At 53.2% G+C, this 11,719-nt stretch overlaps 1 protein-coding gene across 1 annotated transcript; it reads right to left on the minus strand.

Annotated features, from left to right (window-relative positions):
- Positions 1-388: 388 nt before the first annotated feature.
- Positions 389-7,187, minus strand: med18 (mediator of RNA polymerase II transcription, subunit 18 homolog (yeast)). The gene is made up of 3 exons (XM_055656628.1): positions 7,124-7,187; positions 4,732-4,824; positions 389-1,054 (listed from the first exon to the last, which is right to left on the minus strand). The coding sequence occupies exons 2-3, from the start codon at positions 4,802-4,804 to the stop codon at positions 495-497; spliced, it is 633 nt and encodes a 210-aa protein (XP_055512603.1). The 5' UTR covers positions 4,805-4,824; positions 7,124-7,187; the 3' UTR covers positions 389-494.
- Between the last annotated feature and the right edge of the window lie 4,532 nt (positions 7,188-11,719).

Genomic DNA, 11,719 nt, shown 5'->3' on the forward strand with positions numbered 1-11,719 from the left:
ACATAATCTTCCCTAGTCCCATATACCTGCGCTCAAACCATAACCCTCCATTCCCTTCCCATCCAAATAACTATCCAATGTATTTTTAAATGATAAAAACGAACCTGCCTCCACTACCTTCACTGGAAGCTCATTCCACAACGCTACCACTCTCTGAGTAAAGAAGTTCCCCCTCATGTTACCCCTAAACTTCAGTCCCTTAATTCTCATGTCATGTCCCCTTGTTTGAACCTTCCCTACTCTCAGTGGGAAAAGCTTTTGGGATATGGGGAGAAGGCAGGAACGGGGTACTGATTGGGGATGATCAGCCGTGATCACATTGAAGGGCCGAATGGCCTACTCCTGCACCTATTGTCTATTGAATCGATGAATGTAAAGAGAGAGAGAGCAAAACAAACGCTGCGTTTATTGGACAAACATGGATGGCTGAGAGTGAAAGGCAGCAGAGTTCTCAGTCCCAGGTAGGGCCGCACCTGTCGCAGGTGGGCTACTTGCTACACCTGATGCAACCGCTTGGGGTCGATCTTTTCCAGGTGGACCAGGGGTTTGAGCTGCTCGGAGAAGTTCTTCATGTCATCGGAGACGGCGTCCTGCCCAGGGGGGGCGACCACGCTGAGCTCCACCAGGTAGGAGAGGGAGAGGGGTTCGATGTTGTCCAGGTTGTTGGGCAGCAGGATGCGGAACACCTTGGACACCACCACCTTCATGATGCCCTTGCGGAAGACGTGCCCCTTCACCACAAACTCGTGATCCATGCGGAAACCCATCTCCAGCAGGAAGTCGGCCAGGCTGTCGGAGGTGGCGATGTCCACGCAGTTACGCACCAGGGCCGAGCGGTTCTTGTCCCCCACCTCGGGCTGCCCCAGGTAGCGCAGGTGCCAGGGCAGGCCGGGCTTGTCCACCGCACGCCGGGCTCGCAGGATGAAGGGGCTGCCCTGCTGGGCTTTCAGCAGGAACACCAGCTCGTGGTCTACGAAGGTCTCGGCCTCCATGTTGTCACAGAGGCCGCGCAGCCGGTGGAGCAGGCTCTCCAGACTCTGGTCCAGTACACTCCCTGTTGGGAAACGCAAAGCCCTGCCCCGTCAATCACACTCGCTTACACTGCAGCAGCAGCAGCAGCAGCAGCAGCAGCAGCAGCAGCAGCAGCAGCAGCAGCAGCAGCAGCAGCAGCAGCAGCAGCATTCAACAAAGCACCAAGGAAAATTCCTCGTACGTGAACACTTTGGCCAATAAACCTATTCGTTCATTCGTGTTCAAGAGGAACGGCAGATACTTTTTCACCCAGAGAGTTGTGAATTTGTGGAATTCCCTGCCACAGAGGGCAGTGGAGGCCAAGTCACTGGATGGATTTAAGAGAGAGTTAAGATAGAGCTCTAGGGGCTAGTGGAGTCAAGGGATATGGGGAGAAGGCAGGCACGGGTTACTGATTGGGGGACGATCAGCCACGATCACAATGAATGGTGGTACTGGCTCGAAGGGCCGAATGGCCTCCTCCTGCACCTATTTTCCGTGTCTATGTCAATGCTGGAAAATCGAAGGGAGACAAAAATGCTGGAGGAACTCAGCGGGTGCAGCAGCATCTATGGAGCGAAGGAAATAGGCAACGTTATGGGACGAAACCCAAAGGGTTTCGGCCCGAAACGTTACCTATTTCCTTCCTGAAGGGTTTTGGCCCGAAACGTTGCCTATTTCCTTCGCTCCATAGATGCTGCTGCACCCGCTGAGTTTCTCCAGCATTTTTGTCTACCTTATTCATTCAGTTTAGTTAAGACGGCACGGTGGTGCAGCGGGTAGAGCTGCTGCCTCACAGCGGCAGAGACCCGGGTTCCATCCCGACTACGGGTGCTGTCTGTACAGAGTTTGCACGTCCTCCCCGTGACCTGCGCTGCATGGGTTTCCTCCCACACTCCAAAGACGTGCGGGTTTGTAGGTTAATTGGCTTTGGTTTAAATGTACATTGGCCACAGTGCAGGATAGTGTGAGTGTGCAGGGATCGCTGGTCAGCGTGGACTCAGTCTGGTTCCGCGCTGTATCTTGAAACTAAACTAGAGATACAGTGCGGAAACAGGCCCTTCAGCCCAACAAATCCACGCCGACCAGGGATCTCTATACACTAACACTATCCTACACACACAATGAATGGTGGTACTGGCTCGAAGAGCCGAATGGCCACCTCCTGCACCTATTTTCCATGTCTATGTCAGATGCTGGAAAATCGAAGGTAGACAAAAATGCCGGAGGAACTCAGCGGGTGCAGCCAGCAGCATCTATGGAGCGAAGGAAATAGGCAACGTTACAGGACACCCAAGCCAATTAACCAACAAACCTGCACGACTTTGGAGCGTGGGAGGAAACCGGAGCGCCCGGAGAAAAAACCCACGCAGGTCACGGGGAAGAGAACGTACAAACTCCGTACAGACAGCACCAGTGGTCAGGATGGAACCCAGGTCTCTGGCGCTGTGAGGCAGCGGCTCTACCCGCTGAGCCACCCTGCCGGCCCTGTAGCTGGGTAATTATTACATGCTGGCGTTGGGAATGTAAACAGCAGATTTAAGAATAAGGGGCAAGCCATTTAGAACGGAGACGAGGAAATAACTTTTTCTCACAGAGAGTGGTGAGTCTGTGGAATTCTCTGCCTCAGAGGGCGGTGGAGGCAGGTTCTCTGGATGCTTTCAAGAGAGAGCTAGATAGGTCTCTTAAAGATAGTGGAGTCAGGGGATATGGGGAGAAGGCAGGAACGGGGTACTGATGGTGGATGATCAGCCATGATCACATTGAATGGCGGTGCTGGCTCTTCGAGCCAGCACTGCCATTCAATGTGATCATGGCTGATCATCCACAATTGAAGGGCCGAATGTCCTACTGCACCTATTGTCTATTGTCTATTTGCTGGGGGAACTCAGCAGGTCAGGCAGCATCCATATAACCATATAACCATATAACAATTACAGCACGGAAACAGGCCATCTCGGCCCTACAAGTCCATGCCGAACAATTTTGTTCCCCTTAGTCCCACCTGCCTGCACTCGTACCATAACCCTCCATTCCCTTCTCATCCATATGCCTATCCAATTTATTTTTAAATGATACCAATGAACCTGCCTCCACCACTTCCACTGGGAGCTCATTCCACACCGCCACCACTCTCTGCGTAAAGAAGTTCCCCCTCATATTACCCCTAAACTTCTGTCCCTTAATTCTGAAGTCATGTCCTCTTGTTTGCATCTTCCCTATTCTCAAAGGGAAAAGCTGGTCCACATCAACTCTGTCTATCCCTCTCATCATTTTAAAGACCTCTATCAAGTCCCCCCTTAACCTTCTGCGCTCCAGAGAATAAAGACCTAACTTATTCAACCTTTCTCTGTAACTTAGTTGTTGAAACCCAGGCAACATTCTAGTAAATCTCATCCGTGGTGGAAAGTGGACAAATGGCATTTCAGGTCGGGACCCTGCATCAAGACTAGAGCCTTTAACCCTTGGTTCCAATAAATAAACAACGCACTGAGGTCTCTGGTCCATGTTCAGCTAAGGTGCCTGTCTGGTCTGAGTCTGAGTCTCCCACTTACGACTAGGAGGTTGAGACAGGGCTGGTGGGGCCCTAATTACAGCCAGTGGACAATAGACAATAGGTGCAGGAGTCGGACATTCGGCCCTTCAGGAAGGTGCTGCAATAACTCAGCGGGTCATGTGGGGCAGAATCTCTGGAGAAGTTCATTGCTGCAGACGGCTGTGGAGGCCAAATATGGTCATCAATGATAGGAGCAGAAATAGGCCATTCGGCCCATCAAATCTACTCCGCCATTCAATCATGGCTGATCTATCTCTCCCTCGTAACCCCATTCTCCTGCCTTCTCCCCATAACCCCTGACACCCGTACTAATTAAGAATCTATTTACTTCTGCCAGAAAAATATCCACAACCTTCTGGTGGGCCGAAGGGCCTGTTTAGATAGGTGTTTTCTAAGGGCCTGTTTAGATAATGCAGGAAGATTGTTCCCGATGTTGGGGAAGTCCAGGACAAGGGGTCACAGCTTAAGGATAAAGGGGAAATCCTTTAAAACCGAGATGAGAAGAACTTTTTTCACGCAGAGAGTGGTGAATCTCTGGAACTCTCTGCCGCAGAGGGTAGTCGAGGCCATTTCATTGGCTATATTTAAGAGGGAGTTAGATGTGGCCCTTGTGGCTAAGGGGATCAGGGGGTATGGAGAGAAGGCAGGTACGGGATACTGAGTTGGATGATCAGCCATGATCATATTGAATGGCGGTGCAGGCTCGAAGGGCCGAATGGCCTACTCCTGCACCTATTTCTATTTCTATGTTTCTATGTTTTTACGCCCTGTATCTCTAGTTTAGTTTAGTTTCGAGATACAGCGCGGAAACAGGCCCTTCGGCCCACCGAGTCCACACCGACCAGCGATCCCCGAAACACTAACACTATCCCACACACACTAGAGACAATTTAGATTTATACCAGGCCAATTAACTTACAAACCTGCACGTCTTTGGAGTGTGAGAGGAAACCGAAAATCTTAGAGAAAACCCAGGCGGGTCACTGGGAGAACGTGCAAACTCCGTACAGACAGCGCCCGTAGTCGGATCAAACCCGGGTCTCTGGCGCTGTGAGGCAGCAACTCTACCGCTGCGCCACCGTGATGCTCTTTGGCGTGTAATGTTATTTCTGCCTTTGGAGATTTAAACAAGAAGAAGACTGCTGGAGCCATTTTGTACGTACCCTGCAGGATGTACTCCATCATGTTGATGGAGCCCCCAATAATTGGCAGCACGGTGACCGGAGGGGCCTCCATCTTCAGCTGTCCCCAGAGACCTGGTGAAACAATGAGGACATTCGTAAACAAGGTGCCTTAAACGAGACACGAGCACAGGCCACAAAGTGCTGCAGTAACTCAGCACATCAGGCAGGACATCAATAAGGATCCCAACCCAAAAGCCGTTCATGTTAGGTGAGTGGGACATGTTGGCCGGTGTGGGCAAGTGATGCTGAAGGGCCTGTTTCCACGCTGTATCACTCTCCATGTTCACTAGCCATAGGAGCAGTATTGGACCATTCGGCCCATCAAGTCTACTCTGCCATTCAATCAAGGTAGACAAAAATGCTGGATAAACTCAGCGGATGAGGCAGCATCTATGGGGCGAAGGAAATAGGTGACGTTTCTGGTCGAGACCCTTCTTCAGACTCATGGCTGATCGATCTTTCCCTCTCAACCCCATTCTCCTGCCTTCTCCCCATAATTTAACCAATTATATATTCCTCCTGGGATAAATAGTTCTATCGTATTTAAGAGGGAGTTAGATGTGGCCCTTGTGGCTAAGGGGATTAGGGGGCATGGAGAGAAGGCAGGTACGGGATACTGAGTTGGATGATCAGCCATGATCATATTGAATGGCGGTGCAGGCTCGAAGGGCCGAATGGCCTACTCCTGCACCTAATTTCTATGTTTCTATGTATCGTGTGTTTATACAAACACGTGTGTGTGTGCGTAATGTATATATATATAGAAAATAGGTGCAGGAGGAGGCCATTCGGCCCTTCTAGCCAGCACCGCCATTCATTGCAATATATGTTGGAGTGCTGAATTACTCAGGCCACTTAGCTACTCTGAGTTATATATATATATATATATATATATATATATATCCACACGATACAATAGAGCTTTATTTATCCCAGGAGGGAATATGGTCATATATAATTGGTCAAATATATCTATATATATATTGTTTAAGAAGGAACTGCAGATGCTGGAAAATCGACGGTAGACAAAAATGCTGGAGGAACTAAGCGGGTGCAGCAGCATCTATGGAGCGAAGGAAATAGGCAACGTTTCGGGCCGAAACCCTTAAGGAAATAGGCAACGTTTCGGGCCGAAACCCTTAAGGAAATAGGCAACGTTTCGGGACGAAACCCTTAAGGAAATAGGCAACGTTTCGGGACGAAACCCTTAAGGAAATAGGCAACGTTTCGGGCCGAAACCCTTAAGGAAATAGGCAAAGTTTCGGGACGAAACCCTTAAGGAAATAGGCAACGTTTCGGGACGAAACCCTTAAGGAAATAGGCAACGTTTCGGGACGAAACCCTTAAGGAAATAGGCAACGTTTCGGGACGAAACCCTTAAGGAAATAGGCAACGTTTCGGGCCGAAACCCTTAAGGAAATAGGCAACGTTTCGGGCCGAAACCCTTAAGGAAATAGGCAACGTTTCGGGCCGAAACCCTTAAGGAAATAGGCAACGTTTCGGGCCGAAACCCTTAAGGAAATAGGCAACGTTTCGGGACGAAACCCTTAAGGAAATAGGCAACGTTTCGGGCCGAAACCCTTAAGGAAATAGGCAACGTTTCGGGCCGAAACCCTTAAGGAAATAGGCAACGTTTCGGGCCCGAAACCCTTAAGGAAATAGGCAACGTTTCGGGCTGAAACCCTTAAGGAAATAGGCAATGTTTCGGGCTGAAACCCTTAAGGAAATAGGCAACGTTTCGGGACGAAACCCTTACGGGTTTCGTCCCGAAACGTTGCCTATTTCCTTCGCTCCATAGATGCTGCTGCACCCGCTGAGTTTCTCCAGCGCTTTTGTCTACCGTCGATTTTCCAGCATCTGCACAGTTCCTTCTTAAACAAAAGACTGGATGGAGGAGGTTGGGTGGGAGCGTGGAGCTGCCAATGATGATGCACTAGAGGATGCAGACCGCACAGTGTTGGAGTAACTCAGCCGGTCGGGCAGCATCTGTGGAGGGAACAGCCCACATCACTCTCCTCCTCCTACTCCCAATCCTCCCTCTGTATTCCCTCCCTCCATCTCCCCGCCCCCCACCCTCTGTATCTCTCCCCCAACAGACATCACTCTCCCGACCCCACCCCCCCTCCATCTCCTCCTCCCCCCAGACCCTCTCTACCCCCCCTCCTTCCCTCCATCTCTCCCCTGTTCCTCTGTGTCTCCCCCACATAACTCCATCACCTCTCCTTACACTCCACACCCCCTCTCTCCCTCCCTCTCTCCCTCTCTCCCTCCCTCTCTCCTCTCCCCTCTCCTTCCCTCCCTCTCTCCCTCTCTCTCTCTCTCCTTCCCTCTCTCCCTCTCTCTCTCTCTCTCTTCTCTCCTTTTTTCTCACCTTCGCTTCTCCCCACAGACCGGAAGTGACCGCGGGGGGGAAGAGAGAGAGACGGACGCCCTCACCGGAAGTCTCTAGTTCCCGCGAAACTCCCCGTCCGGCCGGGACGCGCGGCCCCGCATTTTGGTTCCGCCCCAAATACTATAACAGCATTGAAGACACTGGGCACTGGACCACTGGGCACTGGACACTGGGCACTGGACACTGGGCACTGGGCACTGGACACTGGACACTGGACACACTGGGCACTGGACACTGGGCACTGGACACTGGACACTGGGCACTGGGCACTGGGCACTGGGCACTGGACACTGGGCACTGGGCACTGGGCACTGGGCACTGGGCACTGGGCACTGGACACTGGACACTGGACACTGGGCACTGGGCACTGGGCACTGGGCACTGGGCACTGGACACTGGACACTGGACACTGGCACTGGGCACTGGGCACTGGGCACTGGGCACTGGACACTGGGCACTGGGCACTGGACACTGGACACTGGACACTGGGCACTGGACACTGGACTGGACACTGGACACTGGGCACTGGACACTGGGCACTGGACACTGGGCACTGGGCACTGGGCACTGGGCACTGGGCACTGGGCACTGGACACTGGACACTGGGCACTGGGCACTGGGCATTGGGCACTGGGCACTGGGCACTGGGCACTGGGCACTGGCACTGGGCACTGGGCACTGGACACTGGGCACTGGGCACTGGGCACTGGGCACTGGGCACTGGACACTGGACACTGGGCACTGGGCACTGGACACTGGACACTGGGCACTGGGCACTGGGCACTGGGCACTAGACACTGGGCACTAGACACTGGGCACTGGGCACTAGGCACTGGACACTGGCCACTGGGCACTAGACACTGGGCACTAGGCACTAGACAATGGACACTGGGACACTCGACACTAGACACTAGGCACTGGGCACTAGACACTGGGCACTGGGCACTGGGCACTGGGCACTAGACACTGGGCACTGGGCACTAGACACTGGGACAATAGACACTGGGCACTGGGCACTAGACACTGGGCACTAGACACTGGACAATAGACACTGGGCACTGGGCACTAGACACTGGGCACTAGACACTGGGCACTGGGCACTAGACACTGGGCACTGGACACTGGGCACTAGACACTGGACAATAGACACTGGGCACTGGGCACTAGACACTGGGCACTGGGCACTGGGCACTGGGCACTGGACACTGGACACTGGACACTGGACACTGGGCACTGGACACTGGGCACTGGGCACTGGACACTGGGCACTGGACACTGGGCACTGGGCACTAGACACTGGACTAGACACTGGACAATAGACACTGGGCACTAGACACTGGGCAATAGACACTGGGCACTGGGCACTGGCACTGGGCACTGGACACTGGACACTGGACACTGGGCACTGGACACTGGGCACTGGGCACTGGGCACTGGACACTGGGCAATGGACACTGGGCACTGGCCACTGGACACTGGGCACTGGACACTGGGCACTGGACACTGGGCACTGGACACTGGGCACTGGGCACTGGGCACTGGACACTAGGCACACTGGGCACTGGACACTGGACACTGGGCACTGGGGACACTGGGACACTGGGCACTGGACACTGGACACTGGACACTGGGCACTGGACACTGGGCACTGGACACTGGGCACTGGACACTAGACACTGGGCACTGGGCACTGGACACTGGGCACTAGACACTGGACAATAGACACTGGGCACTGGGCACTAGACACTGGGCACTAGACACTAGGCACTGGGCACTAGACACTAAACACTGGGCACTGGACACTGGGCACTGGGCACTGGGCACTGGACACTGGGCACTGGGCACTGGACTGGGCACTGGGCACTAGACTGGCGCACTGGGCACTGGGCACTGGGCACTGGGCACTGGCACTGGGCACTGGGCACTGGCACTGGGCACTGGACACTGGGCACTGGACACTGGGACACTGGGACACTGGACACTGGGCACTGGGACACTGGGCACTGGGCACTGGGCACTGGACCCTCGGCACTGGACACTGGGCACTGGGCACTGGGCACTGGGCACTGGGCACTGGACACTGGGCACTAGACACTGGGCACTGGACACTGGGCACTGGACACTGGGCACTGGGCACTGGGCACACACACACTGGGCACTGGGCACTGGACACTGGGACACTGGGCACTAGACACTGGGCACTGGGCACTGGGCACTGGGCACTGGGCACTGGGCACTGGGCACGGGGCACTGGGCACTGGGCACTGGGCACTGGGCACACACACACTGGGCACTGGGCACTGGACACTGGACACTGGACACTGGGCACTAGACACTGGGCACTGGACACTGGGCACTGGGCACTGGGCACTGGACACTGGGCACTGGGCACTGGGCACTGGGCACTAGACACTGGGCACTAGACACTGGACACTGGGCACTGGGACTGGACACTGGGCACTGGGCACTGGGCACTGGGCACTGGGCACTGGACACTGGGCACTAGACACTGGGCACTGGGAACTGAGTACTGGACACTGGACACTGGACACTGGGCACTGGGCACTGGCCCCTAGACACTGGGCACTGGGCACTGGACACTGGGCACTGGCCACTGGGCACTGGGCACTGGACACTGGGCACTAGACACTGGGCACTAGGCACACTGGGCACTAGACACTGGGCACTAGACACTGGGCACTGGGCACTGGACACTGGGCACTGGGCACTGGGCACTGGGCACTGGGCACTGGGCACTAGACACTGGGCACTAGACACTGGACAATAGACAATAGGTGCAGGAGTAGGCCATTCGGCCCTTCGAGCCAGCACCGCCATTCAATGTGATCATGGCTGATCATCCCCAATCAGTACCCCGTTCCTGCCTTCTCCCCATATCAGATTCAGATTCAATTTTAATTGTCATTGTCAGTGTACAGTACAGAGACAACGAAAATATCCACTGACTCCGCTATTTTTAACAACCTTATCTAGCTCTCTCTTGAAAGCATCCAGCGAACCGGCCTCCACCGCCCTCTGAGGCAGAGAATTCCACAGACTCACAACTCTCCTGGTACTGATTGGGGATGATCAGCCACGATCACAGTGAATGGCGGTGCTGGCACGAAGGGCCGAATGGCCTCTACTCCTGCATCTATTTTCTATGTTTCTAAAACCTCATATTACTTTCAGACTGAGCGCCAGGTGTGTGCAGCGGCCAATATGATTATAAATCAATAGTAATTGCTTGGAATCTAAACACAATGAAAAGCCCCTGAGAACATGTCTTGTGGTGACAAATGAATGTGCTTCAGGGAACATCGAACAAGGGTTTAGTTTGTCAACTAGTTCACTCTCACTTGAACGTCACGGAAGTTTGAGCGGAGAGCTTCGCAGCTTGCCGAACCTGTTCTTGTTGTTTGTTCCTGAGACCCAAACTGCCCAGCAGGCAGTTAAAGGCAAAGATCCTACTGCGGAGCAAGATAGATCACTCGATCAAAAAGACCCAGTACGGTCATGGGCAGATTCACGGGTGATTTTCTTCCCCATTTCCGTAACCGGCTTCCGTCTCTGCACCAAAGATCCCGTAGCGGAGCAAAGATACTAGTTTGGTACGGAGATACGGAGACAGAGGCCGGTTGCGGAAACATCCTCGTAAAAATAAAAGCTCTTTGGGAAAAATCTTCTCCTCATTTCAGTATTATAATTTATTATAAATGGTGGCCGATTGGGAAAGGGGGAGATGCAGCGAGACCTGGGTGTCATGGTACACCAGTCATTGAAAGTAGGCATGCAGGTGCAGCAGGCAGTAAAGAAAGCGAATGGTATGTTGGCTTTCATAGCAAGAGGATTTGAGTATAGGAGCAGGGAGGTTCTACTGCAGTTGTACAGGGTCTTGGTGAGACCACACCTGGAGTATTGCGTGCAGTTTTGGTCTCCAAATCTGAGGAAGGACATTATTGCCATAGAAGGAGTGCAGAGAAGGTTCACCAGACTGATTCCTGGGATGTCAGGACTGTCTTATGAAGAAAGATTGGATAGGCTTGGTTTATACTCTCTAGAATTTAGGAGATTGAGAGGGGATCTTATAGAAACTTACAAAATTCTTAAGGGGTTGGACAGGCTAGATGCAGGGAGATTGTTCCCGATGTTGGGGAAGTCCAGGACAAGGGGTCACAGCTTAAGGATAAGGGGGAAATCCTTTAAAACCGAGATGAGGAGAACTTTTTTCACACAGAGAGTGGTGAATCTCTGGAATTCTCTGCCGCAGAGGGTAGTTGAGGCCAGTTCATTGGCTATATTTAAGAGGGTGTTAGATGTGGCCCTTGTGGCTAAGGGGATCAGGGGGTATGGAGAGAAGGCAGGTACGGGATACTGAGTTGGATGATCAGCCATGATCATATTGAATGGCGGTGCAGGCTCGAAGGGCCAAATGGCCTCTACTCCTGCACCTAATTTCTATGTTTCTATGTTTCTATGCTTCTATTAACACAAACTGTTCCCCCGCAACGTTGATTACACTGCGGGTCGAGGCGGGTCCAGTTACAGAAATGGATGAAAAAAAGGCCCACGTTC

The sequence above is a fragment of the Leucoraja erinacea genome, chromosome 26 (genome assembly GCF_028641065.1).
Source record: "Leucoraja erinacea ecotype New England chromosome 26, Leri_hhj_1, whole genome shotgun sequence".
In the NCBI taxonomy this organism is placed as follows: Eukaryota; Metazoa; Chordata; class Chondrichthyes; order Rajiformes; family Rajidae; genus Leucoraja; species Leucoraja erinaceus.